We start from the raw sequence: 13,109 nt of genomic DNA on the forward strand, positions 1-13,109 counted from the left end.
AAATGTTATTGATAATCTGAAAAATCATAAAATTGATTCTTGAAGCAAGAAAAAGCAGTGAATAGACAAAGCTTGCGAAAAAAAAAGAAGAAGAAAGAAAAAGAAAAAGCAAGCAGAAAAAGCCAATAGCCCTTTAAACCAAAAGGCAAGGGTAAAAAAGATCCAAGGCTTTGAGCATTAATGGATAGGAGGGCCCCAAAGGAATAAAATCCTGGTCTAAGCGGCTAAACCAAGCTGTCCCTAACAACGTGCTTGTGGCGTGAAGGTGTCAAGTGAAAAGCTTGAGACTGAGCGGTTAAAGTCGTGGTCCAAAGCAAAAAAAAAAAAGAGTGCGCTTAAGAGCTCTGGACACCTCTAACTGGGGACTCTAGCAAAGCTGAGTCATAATCTGAAAAAGGTTCACTCAATTATATGTCTGTGGCATTTATGTATCTGGTGTTAATACAGGAAAACAAAATGCTTAGGGTCACAGCCAACACTCATAAAGTAGTTGTGTTCAAGAATCAACATACTAAACTAAGAGAATCAATAACACAATCTGAATTCTGAGTTCCTATAGATGCCAATCATTCTGAACTTCAAAGGATAAAGTGAGATGCCAAAACTATTCAGAAGCAAAAAGGCTACAAGTCCCTCTCATCTAATTGAAGCTAATCTTCATTGATAAGTTTGGAATTCATTGTATATTCTCTTCTTTTTATCCTATTTTGTTTTCAGTTGCTTGGGGACAAGCAACAATTTAAGTTTGGTGTTGTGATGAGCAGATAATTTATACCCTTTTTGGCATTGTTTTTACATAGTTTTTAGTATGTTTTAGTTACTTTTTATTATATTTTTATTATTTTTTATTCAAAAATCATATTTCTAGACTTTACTATGAGTTTGTGTGTTTTTCTGTGATTTCAGATATTTTCTGGCTGAAATTGAGGGACCTGAGCAAAAATCTGATTCAGAGGCTGAAAAAGGACTGCAGATGCTGTTGGATTCTGACCTTCCTGCACTCAAAGTGGATTTTCTAGAGCTACAGAAGCCCAATTGACGTGCTCTCAATTGCTTTGAAAAGTAGACATTCTAGGCTTTCCAGAAATATATAATAGTTTATACTTTGCCCGAGATTTGATGGCCCAAACTGGCGTTCAAAGACAGCCTAAAACATCTTGGCGTAAAACACCCAAACTGGCACCAGAATTGGAGTTAAACGCCCAAACTGGCACCAAAGCTGGTGTTTAACGCCAGGATCAGCCTATGCACGAAAAAGCTTCAATGCTCAGCCCAAGCACACACTAAGTGGGCCCCGGAAGTGGATTTCTGCACTATCTACACTTAGTTACTCATTTTCTGTAAACCCTAGTTACTAGTTCAGTATAAAAACTACTTTTAGGGATTTATCTTTTATCCTTTTATCTTATGTTTTCATAGACCATTGTTCACGTTTGGAGGCTGGCCTCACAGCCATCCCTAGATCTCTTTTCACTTATGTATTTTCTACGGTGGAGTTTCTACACCCCATAGTTTAAGGTGTGGAGCTCTGCTGTTCTTCATGAATTAATACAAGTACTATTGTTTTTCTATCCAATTCACGCCTACTTCTTCTCCAAGATATACTCTCGTACTTAATTCAGTTAAGTCAGAATGAAGGGGTGACCCACGACAATCACCCAATCTTCGTTACTCGCTTAGCCAAGATCGCGTGCCTGACAACCACAAAGCGATCTACATGATGTTCAACGTAGTCATTGGACGACAGCTGGAGTATACTCTCTTGGATATCTAATACACGGACCGAGTCCGTGAGATTAGTATCTTTGTGGTATAGGCTCGAACCATTAGCAGCATTCCTGAGATCCGGAAAGTCTAAACCTTGTCTGTGGTATTCCGAGTAGGATCTGGGAAAGGATGACTGTGACGAGCTTCAAACTTGCGAATGTTGGGCGCAGTGACAGTGTGCAAAAGGACAATGGTCCTATTCCGACGCTAGCGGGAACCAACAGATGATTAGCCGTACGGTGACAGCGCATATGGATTTGTTTTCATCCGAGAGGGTCATACAGCTTGCCATGGAAAGAGGTAAAGCATGGTTGGAAGAAGGCAGTAGAAAAGCAGAAGTTTAGAAGCAACAAAGCATCTCCAGACGCTTATCTGAAATCCCTACTAATGAATTACATAAGTATCTCTATCTTATTTTCTGTTTTATTTATATTTTAATTATCAAAACCTCATAATCAATTGAATCCCCTACTTGACTTTTTTTCCGATATTTGGGGATGACAAAGTGGGATTAACTTTTCTTAATTACCATGTTTGTGGTCCACGACTTAGATAGGAAACTTTAACTCTCAATCCTTGCCAAGATATCTTTTAGCACTTGAATTTCTTTGTTTGCTCTTTACTTTCTTTCAATTTAATTTCTTGTCTTTTGCTTTCAAACCCCTTTTTTTTCATAACCAATGATGTGCACACCTCACTGCAATTTCTTTGAGAGACGTCCCGGGATTTAAAACTCCTGGTGTTTATTGAATTAAATTTATGACAACAAACTAAAATCTAACACAAGTTAATTTGTTGGTTTGGAACTATATTTGTGATGAGATTCCTTTTGAGAAATTTTGAACCAACATTTGACCCGCATCATAACATTGCGTAATTAGATGCACGTGTAAAATTACTTTACATTGACAGTACATCAAAATTAAATTCTAACTTTATATCTTTATATTTGTTTAGTTAATAAAAGAACACTACAAGATTCAATCTTATTTGTGGCGGTTTTTTTCTTGGTTTGTGTGAGTTTTCCAAACCTCTAAAATTTGAGGTGCCACGAGCTTATTTGTAGCGGTTTTATAGAACCCCACGGCGTAATTTAGTGGCGATTCTTTGTCTGCTTTGTGGGGTTCTGAGTTAAATTTTTTGGAGGTTTTTTTAAATTTTTATGGTGGTTTAAACCCTCACCCCACAAAAACTGAATTTTCAAATAAACAAATTGCAGCAAACTGAATGGTATAAATCACTATTATTGGTTGAACAAATAACATCAATCAAATCAAAGATTATTTAACTTTAACGAAATTTAAATATTATAATTTGATCTTTGTTTATGAATTAAAAATAAAATTCCCCATGAGTTAAATGAATTTAACCTACAATAACTAAATTTAACTTGCACAATTTCATACTACTACTAAACTACTATTATACATTTAGACAATCAAATCAAATCAATGGAGAATATAAATGTCATAATTATCATAGTAATTAGTATTCACAATGTACAACAGCATCATGTAGATACTTTTTGAAAAACTACTTTATAGCAAATTTTTTATTTTGAGCATTGCAAAGAAAAGAGATACATAACTAGCCATATTACTAAGCACATTGATCAACCATAACTACACAAGTTTATACAAATAATTAAAATGTTAATTAATACATTATTCACGATCATCAAATTGAAGTTAATTGAATTAGATAATTATGTTTTTAATTTACTTTTTTTTATGAAAATTAATTATTAGCTCCCAACTTTAAATCCTTTTGCTTATTCTACATTTCACTATGTGGAATTATACCTTTGTATTCAACCCAAGGCCTGGAAAGAATATAATAGGAAAAGAATAGTCAAGGTTACTAAAGGTTAGATGTATGTAATAACAAAACGCTTAAAACACTCAAAAAAAAAAAAAGGCAAAGTGCTTACCAAAGATTGGATACCAAAAATAATGAAAAGCAGTCCACGTGAAAAGTATTAAAGTAAAACATTTAGATAACATACATACACAACTTAATACTACACCAACAGTATGGTAAATCAGAATTGCACATTACAACCTAATCTCTACAAGCTAAGTAGATAAAAAGGAACAGAAACTAATACCATTTTTTTAGATATTTGAGATGCTAAACTCTTTCCTCCGATAACAACAGTAGTAGTGCATAATGCTTGTCCCCTGTGTTATCTTGAATCTCAAAACTATCTTCCTTTCTTGTTTCACATACGAAAGTAGTATCATTAGACTGAACTATTTTCTCATAATGCTTGTATTTATCACCCTTGTCTTCTTCTAATTGTTTCACTTTGGCTACATTGGACTATGTTTGATTCCTATTGAGGAAAAGGTGTTTGGTTCACATGTATGGAACATATTGCTTACATATATATATTTGCAGAAATCATGTCTATGTAGAATTCCAGCATAATATTCAAAAAACATATCCCATCTTGGGAGACAGAAGGAAAAATAATCAAAATCTTTAAAGAATTAGGTTGATACTAAATCATAGAAAGAAAAATTAAGAGTATAAACTTACAGAATCCCTCCAAGAACGACACCAATTGTAGCAAGATGAAATAGAACAAAGTTATGGCTAGTGAAGAATAAAGCAATCTCTAAGAATGGAGCATCTGCAAAGGAAAAAATGTTCTATAACTACACTCACCTGGCTCGTCACCTGTGCCAAAAAAGGATTCAAGATCGTCCATGCCATTTGATTGGTTCATCTTGCAGCCGGAACTCCTTTATTGTTTTTTATCTTTGCAGCTAAGTTTCGTTTAGTGTCACCAATATTTATATTGGCCTTTCTGGTAGCATTATTCTGCATCTTTCCCATGGCAAATTCCTCAAGTTCATCTATCAATGATACATTTGAGCTATTAACTGCATAAAACATAATTAAGAAAAATGCTTAGTAATGATAGAAACAAAGATAGGTAGTGGTAGTCTTTAGCTCAAACATTCAGAAAAATCTTTATTTGAGTATGTGACATTTGTTGCCTTAGGTGGAGGTTTTAGTATTGGGGAAGCACCGAGCTGTCTCTTGTACCTTTGAAATTATTCCACTTATCAATCTATTCCAAAGAGTCAAAGAATGATTCTAAAGATGCTGCGCGTGAAGTGGTTTCAAACACTAAAAATGGATCATCATGAGAGGCGGCAGTAGATTTGTTTGAAGTGACGGTTTGTTTAGGAGACTTATTACTTGCTCTTCTGAAAAATACAAAATAAACGAGACAAGAGAGGGAATAAAAAAGCATGAAGAGATTGTTAGACTAAATAGATGGATAAGTTCGACACACCTATCAACAAAGAAAGCCAAAAAATTTGCATGCATTTAATTTTAACTTAAGTGATAAGTAGCTTAAATCACTAGTAAAAGTAAAATGGTATATTGCAGTATAGTACCAAGTAATTTGCCAGAATTCTTTTTTTCAAATCAATTTTGCTTCTGCTTCACTCAATTCTTCAGCATCCCTTATCGGTGAAATCATGAAGCACGAGTGAAAAAAAAAACTTCTATTCAGTTGCAAGTTTATATTCCTTACAAAATTATCAGTAATTAACTAACAAAGAATGAACAATCACCCGTCTCCAAATATAGCATCTTTCAAGGACCAAATTCCAAACCCAAAGAACAAAAATATTGTAATATGCTGACTCCATTTACGTGAAATCTGTGAAATTCCAAAAAGATCAGCACCCCAGAAAACTAAAAATAAATAAAACAAATGTGAAATTTACACAACTAGAAAATTGCTTCATACAGACAGATTTACAGACAGATTTGGTCTTTATTACAGACGGATTTTTGGTTACCGACGAAATTACCGACGGATTTTGTCCCTCTGTAAAAGTCTCGTCGGAAATTATTTACCAACGGATTTTTTTCCGTCGGAAAATTACCGACGGATTTTTACCAGTTATCGACGGATTTTCCCTCTGTAAATTCTCCATCCATTTCTCGACGACGACAAACTTTCCGACGGATTTTTTGTCGGTAATTACAGACGAATTTTCCAACAGATTTTCCGTCTGTAATTACAGACAAATTTTCCGACAGATTTTTCGTCTGTAATTACAGACAAATTTTTCGACGGATTTTTCGTCGATAATTGGCAACAAATTTTCCGACAGATTTTTCGTCTGTAATTGAAACCTTGGAAAATCATCCCACACTCTGAATACAGATAGAAAATTCATCTGTAAATTTGTCAGTAAAGTAAAATAGAATTTTTTTTAGATTTTTCCATTGCAAAATAAACTTGTTTTCATATAAAATAAATATAAATTTAAACAAGTTCATCATATTATCAAGTGAAAAAAGAAATACTATAAACAAGCAAGTCAATATAATTTATTTACGTCATATAATTTACATCATATAATGAATATCATTTACATCATTCCACTCTCATACAACTTCATTCATCAAATTAATCTAATTACTTTATAAAAATAACTTACTCACATGAATTGGAACAATAAAGTTAAAAGTATTATCAAATTATGTGTCAGTTGTTGAAGTAGAAGTAATGCCTCAGGTATTAATCTTGTAGTCAAAGCTTTTCTAGTTGGTGATACAGCCAATGCTTGCTGGCGATGAACTTGGTTTTCTGACTCTGAATTGGAAATTTTTTCCTCCAATCTATATAAAGAAAATTATAGAAAATCTAAAGACTGGAAAATTATTTTTTTCAAAGAAATAAGAATTGGTAAAAACTCACCAGAGCTTAGAGCATAATTTATATAGCATAACATAATAATTGATGGAATATATTTTAATATATACAAGTTTAGAACCTGAGTTCAAGTTGTGTAAGCTTTAATCTACTTGACTCTAATTGCTGCACATAAGCCTGCTCCATAGACAGTAAGAAAAATGCACTTATTATTCATTTTTCTGAGCAATAATGTGGATGATCAATCACCTTAAGAAGCTCTGATGAACGGAATCCACCTAGCCACATGAAGCATCTTTCTGCAGGTGTCTTCCATGTTCCGAAAAGTATGTGAAATACATCTGCCTTGGCCCCTATGGTTTTTAACTGAAATAGTTCATCAGGATGTGCCAAGACACCATCAATAAGAAGATTCAATTCATTATCACCCATTTGAGAATTTATGGCTGATCTTAGGTCACTAATCAGCCGTTGATGTGATTAATCCAGCACGCATAGTCCATATCAAATGCTAAGGCACCTAATCTATGAACATTTCAAACCAAGAGATTAATTTTTGAAGCTCATTGAACTCGACAACAAGTATTCTATCTAGCTCTTCATAACTAAAATATTAGCCTAATTATCATTCAGTGATTATTTATGCAAGGGGAACCTAGAATGGAAAAGTTTCCATTCATCTCTAATCTCTCCATCAGCAGAAAATACACAAACCTAACAATTTTTTATTTTGTTCCACAAGACATCAACAAGATCAGTCACAACTCAGATAAACATTCTCTGGCTTATTTATAAACATTACCATTTCCGACAACTGCGCAAGTAGGATCCCCCACAGTTCCAGTTGCAGCAAATACACCCTAAAGGAAACATCATCCCATGGACATAATGGTAAGCAGAAATAACAACAAAACCATATTAAACAGTACAACCTCTAAAATCAAATTAAGACCTGCTGACGTGCGCGTTGAAGTTCTTACTCTAATTGTGCAAGCCTAACTCTACTATTCTCCAATTGCTGCACATATGCCTATTGAAAAACCAACACATATCAATCATTCAATGGTTGGGGGCTTAAGTTTAGGTTCAATTGAGCAATCTAAGATATCAGGTTGGGAGCAATTAATTTACCTTCTTCCTCAATCGAATCTTTCTAGCAGCCTCACAATTCTGAGCCAGTCTATGAAGAGTCTAGAAAAATGTTTATATAAAAATGTAAGAATCAGTACTACCAATGAAACAGAAATTGAAATAGTAAGCACAAGCAGTAGAACACAAACAATGAAACAAACCTTTTGATCCTCATGTTTAAGCTTAGTTTGATCATTGGAGTCCACAACTACAAGTTCTCCATTTCCGGCCCTATTATTGCACTACACACAGTTGAGAAGAGAAATAGAAACACTCATGTAAGATTCAAAAGAATAAACAAAACATGCACTTGTTTGTGTAAACAGAGGAATTTTGAGAGATACATGGGTTTTATCATCGGTCTGTTGACTATTGTCAGCCATGGATGATTCGGACCGAGTCCCAAAATGCCCCTTCTGCTGGAACAAATGATGCTGCTGCTGCTGTTGCCCTGTCTCAACGTAACAACCTGAAGAAGCAAGGTTCTATAGAAACACAACATTTCAGATAAGGTTCTTCGAAATCCAACTACAAGAGAGAGTGTGTGAGTGTGTTCATACGGTGTTGAATGTCCCGTACTGCAAGTTACTTGAGGCAACATCAACATTGTTCAACTTGGCAGTGAAGGAAGGAGAAGCTGAAAATAATAGTAAAATAATGCAGAGGATATTTGATAAATAAGAGAGTGAATGAGTGAGAGATAAGAGAGTGAGAAAGAGAGTAACTTGAGGTTAAATCAAAGGCATGATGATAGTGCTGTTGTTGAAAGACCAACATAAAAAAAGAATAATCCTTCAAGGCTTGTCATACTAGATGGAATTTTTAAAAGGATAAAAGTCAAACGACACCAGAGACATATTAAAAGAAAAGAAGCAGCACAAAAATATTCAACATGGAAATAATATATTTGAATGAGAAATTAGAGAAAGTTGAAGGCATAAAATAAGTGGCAAGCTATACTTAGACTTAATCCATCAAGCAAAACAAGAAAGATTCCATGAAGAAGTGCATATTCAGGACCTAAGGTTTCTTCCATTACATCCAAAAAGTCAACCTAAGAAATGAGATCTCTCACAGTAAGCCTTCTGCTAGGATGTAATTAGTTGAACCACTGAAAAGAAAAGTTATGTAATGAATACAAGCTAAATAACACTATATATAAATTTGATCTGATGGAATTGATTGGAGAAAAAAAAGGCATAAACACCATTAACAAAATTAACTGCATATATCAAGATAATATACCTAAAAAAAACTTATCATAGCATTATCAACTTCCAGGAGCCTTTCACGATAATCTTCCTTTACGTTTCCCGCATTTTTAAGCTTGGAAATTCTGTAAATAAATCAAATAAACCAAATATTAAATATCTGCATATCTAAATTTGTATCCTGTAACAGTAAAGGCTTAGAAAGGTACCTTTTCAGCGCAATGCCTTCAAGCTCATTTAGTAAAGGTTTAGAGAGGTATCTTTTATTTTCACAAAATTCTAAAAATAGAAAATACTGAAAATGAAAACACAAACCAAACACACCTAATTTTCTTTGCAGGGAACATAAAAACAGTGATCATCAATCCTATATAAAGAAAAAAGTGGTGCTACTTGATACATCATGAGTCTAAAAGGAAGTTAAAAACAGAATATCAGTATGACTTAACTTACTAGCGTCCTTTCTGGCTCCAACACACTATTCAGTCTCTTAAGTACACTATCATCAGCCAAAGATATCTCATCAACAAGAAAGAGATCACCCCCTCTCATTGCTTTTACAAGGGGACCATCCTGCCATTCAAATATGCTCTGCCACTTCTTGTGCAAGACATCGAGCTCAAACTTTAACTCCTCAAAAGCACAAAGATCATCCCTGCTTACATCAGGAATCTAAATTTGACCTTCTTTATAGCCATTAAGCATATCAAGGGTTGAGGTAGCTTGCTCTATGTCAGAAGAAACTAACTATAGAAGAGAACAAGAAATCAGTATTTATGCTACAAATGACTTGGACTAAGAAAAATGGGTACAGAAAATAAAACTATTGCAGAAAACAATGTGAATACAGCAAAACTAGGTCTCAGGTCTCTTACTACATAATTAAAACAAAACTTTGAAATTTATCATCTGAACCAAGTGGTTAACAATAACAGAAAAATAGCACTCACGGGCTCTTCAAGAAAGTATCTAAATCCCTCTAGCTTCTTCAGTTGTTCAACAATCTCTTTATAGTTAGAAATCAGTCTAGATCTCTCTCTTAGAGGACGGAATCCCTGGAAGACATCATTCTAGTTAGCACCACAGCTAATAATAGTATTTGAGCTCAAATGTCCTAAAAACTAAATAAATTGAAGGGAAAAATATGTACCACAATGAAGTAAGATGTTTCTGTATGCTTATGATAGTTCAAAATATGTAACTTCAATTGCAAATAGGCACTTAGTAACTGGCATACAATAGTCTTCCCTCCACCCGTTTCACCAACAAGCAATACAGGTTCACGTAATTGAAAGCAGCGCTCCACAAGGAAGAACAACTTTTGCATGCTTTTGGCCAAGAATACACTACACATTGAAAAAACCTCACATATTCTTTACTCTCCAATATATATTAAAACATTACAAGTAATAAATTACCAGCATCTGGGGAACAAAACTACTTTGTCCAAAGGGGAACAAATTCAGCATTCATGGGTCACACACAGTCAAATAATCAAATAAGTGAAATGAAAATTCTACTAATACTTCAAACGCAAAACTATCGAGAAGAAGCATGCATTACCAGAGAAGAAGCCATTAACTAAATTAAATTTCTGTTCTAGACATTTCACAGCTATTCACAGCAATCCAGATTAACAATTTAAACATTTCACAGCTATTCAAAATCAAAACCTAATCTAATCCTATTTTAACGACCTAAAAATCCACTAATCAGAAAACAAATCTAACTAAACTAATTACTAAAATCAAACTAACTAAACAAAATTAATTAAACTCAATAGAAATTAAAAGAATTTTGAAACCAAAACCTGGAAGCAGAGACAATCAAAACAGGGTAGAGGGAAAGAAGGATGCCCAGGTCTATACAGTTCGAACAGGGTGAAAGAGAGAAGTGGAACCGCGGCTGACGGTGGAACCAATTTTGGCCGCCACGAAGCTAGGGCTTGCGCGAAGGTAGCTGCGGCATTGACTGGAGGAGATGATGGCTATAGCGTTGAGAAGATATGTGAGCCAAAACTGAGGGGGATAAAAGGAGAGAGAGAGGCGCGGCGGTGGTGGAGCTTGAGCTTGCTTTGTTCTGCGAACGAGAAAGAACGAGAGAGACATGGGCTGTGTTCTACTGGTTCAGTGTTTAAAGAAGAGGAGAAGAAGGAGAAAATAGCTGCGGCGGTTAGGGTGGCCGGCGGTGGCGCTGTGGGTGAGGAAAGGAGAAGAAGAAGCTCGTCGGCGGTGGCGCTGTGGGGAATGCTAGGTTTGATTTGTGTGCTGTGAATGAATGGAGCTCGGGAATAAACTTAACCCCAACGATCAAAACCTAAAATATCAACATTTCCGACGGAAATATTAACTATTTTCCGTCTGTAATTATTTTTCATAGAAAAAAATTAATTTTTATGACGGAATTATCGACGGATTTTCTTTTCCGTTTGTAATTTATGCTAATTCATTTTTTTTCTGACAAAAAATCCCTCTGAATTTCCGTCTGTATTTCTGTGGGATAAAATTCGTCGAAAATTTCTGTCTGTAATAACTAGTTTTCTAGTAGTGTTAATCAAACAATAGCTGGATCTCAAATACAATTGTTGATAATATCTCAATATATGCAACATACTGACTAATAGAAGGATAGAAACGTACTAATGATGCTAAGAACAAACACATAACTAGCAAACAATGCTTACCAAATTTGGAGTAGCCTAACTAACTAAGACAGAGAGAATTGTGAAGTTCCACAACATATTGACTAATAGAAGTAACTAATTACACTTACTTTTCTAAGTTTTGGTTTAAATAAAATCAGTATCATGTTATATTTACATTTTTGTTTAGTGTTATATTTTACAAATAAAAGTCAAATTAAATTTCATAAGAAACAAAATGGTATATAAGATCAGAATTTACTTTGTAAATTGAACCTAATCTTCCTTCTCCTAGCTTATTGGAATCATTGAAGTAATTTGTTGCTTGTTCAAGAACTTCATATGACATATTTAGTAATAGTCACCTGCCAAAACAGAACATTAAATTAAATATGTATATTTTGAATGAGAGACATGAACATTACCATGTTTGTTTCAAACAACTACTATGTTATATGCTAAAATTTTTCTACCAACTTTGATAAGCAAAAATGGTACATCTTGAAGGCATACAAAAGACAACTATTTTGCATTCTGAAAATTGAATCGACAAAGTACTAAACACTTAATTTATAGATATATCTCAACAAATCTACATCAATAAAGGAGAATAGCCTCTAATGGAAACAATTGAACCTAATGATCACCTAAACTATGAACCCTAACATCCTTTTTACTTCAAGAAAAAAAATCAAAATTTTCAATAGAGAATAACAATTTTTCATTTATGTCTCTTCACCTTTATAATATATCAAATCAACTTAATTAAATCTATATCAAATCCTTTGTATTGACCTGAAAATTTTACGGAAGAGAATAATACATTAGAATATAAGAAGCAGGACTTGAGTATAACTTTGCCAAAACTATATTATCAAATTATCACAAAAACTAATACCTTTGAAAAATTTGAAGAATTGAAGAAAGCAAAGAACAAGAAAAAATTAGGAACAAATCTTTATTGTAATGACTCGACACGACATGAAAATCAGTTCCACGAGATCTAATAGCTTTGAATGTAACTTCAATCGAAGCTTACAGAGACTCGCTAGCTTGCCTTCTTGATCTCCTCAACTAGCACCACTGAATCTGCGCCTAAACCACACCACCGAATCCGTGCCCAAACCACACTCTGAGTGCTTCAAGTTGTCGGAGGAAAAGCAGAACCAGCGGCACAACCCACGATGGAAGACGATACAGAAGCCGAAGGTTTAAAGCATTACCTGAACAATCTGAATGAAATCGTCACTCTGAGACCTTAATAAATTCAGAGGCTCTATGATCACCTTGTCCTCCATTCATAACTCCACACTAGCAACATTTTCACGGAAGAGACGGCGGCGGCAAGGAGATGAATGGCGGCGGCAATGACATCGAGATTTTAGAGTTTCACATAAGTCCTTCTCTCTCCCTCTCCTTCTCTTTCTCGTTCGAAGTCTCTTCTTTCGAATATTTTTTTTTTCAATTTTTATTATGGGCTAATATTTATTTGGACTAGAAATTTTTTAGTATTGATTGGACTGTGGGAATTATTGTTAATAATTTAGGGAGGTTTTATAAATTGTATTATGGAGGTTTATAATAAGGTGTTTGCTACGGTACGATGATAAATTCATACGTATCGATACGTTTAAAATATGGACAAATAATAACAATCTACGTGAAAATTATT

At 34.3% G+C, this 13,109-nt stretch overlaps 1 protein-coding gene across 7 annotated transcripts; it reads right to left on the reverse strand.

Moving 5' to 3' along the window:
• Positions 1-6,128: 6,128 nt before the first annotated feature.
• On the reverse strand, positions 6,129-11,107 carry LOC107639084 (transcription factor PERIANTHIA). 7 transcript variants are annotated; one of them, XR_015880886.1, is made up of 15 exons: positions 10,607-11,107; positions 9,947-10,142; positions 9,747-9,851; positions 9,250-9,543; positions 8,831-8,921; positions 8,546-8,696; positions 8,146-8,222; positions 7,930-8,070; positions 7,747-7,827; positions 7,586-7,645; positions 7,407-7,484; positions 7,257-7,314; positions 6,704-6,979; positions 6,576-6,631; positions 6,129-6,420 (listed from the first exon to the last, which is right to left on the reverse strand). XR_015880886.1 is itself a non-coding variant. In XM_088484064.1 (14 exons), exons 5-13 carry the CDS (start codon positions 8,619-8,621, stop codon positions 6,603-6,605), a joined length of 660 nt encoding a protein of 219 aa, XP_088340190.1. In that variant the 5' UTR covers positions 8,622-8,696; positions 8,831-9,543; positions 9,747-9,851; positions 9,947-10,142; positions 10,607-11,107; the 3' UTR covers positions 6,129-6,420; positions 6,576-6,602. The 7 variants fall into 7 exon arrangements, 2 of the variants coding, with proteins under 2 accessions (XP_088340190.1, XP_088340189.1); XR_015880884.1 differs by having other exon boundaries at positions 6,733-6,979; positions 9,006-9,543; XR_015880885.1 differs by having other exon boundaries at positions 6,733-6,820; positions 8,831-9,543.
• Between the last annotated feature and the right edge of the window lie 2,002 nt (positions 11,108-13,109).

The sequence above is a fragment of the Arachis ipaensis genome, chromosome B4, assembly GCF_059453495.1.
Source record: "Arachis ipaensis isolate K30076 ecotype BB chromosome B4, ASM5945349v1, whole genome shotgun sequence".
Taxonomy (NCBI): Eukaryota; Viridiplantae; Streptophyta; class Magnoliopsida; order Fabales; family Fabaceae; genus Arachis; species Arachis ipaensis.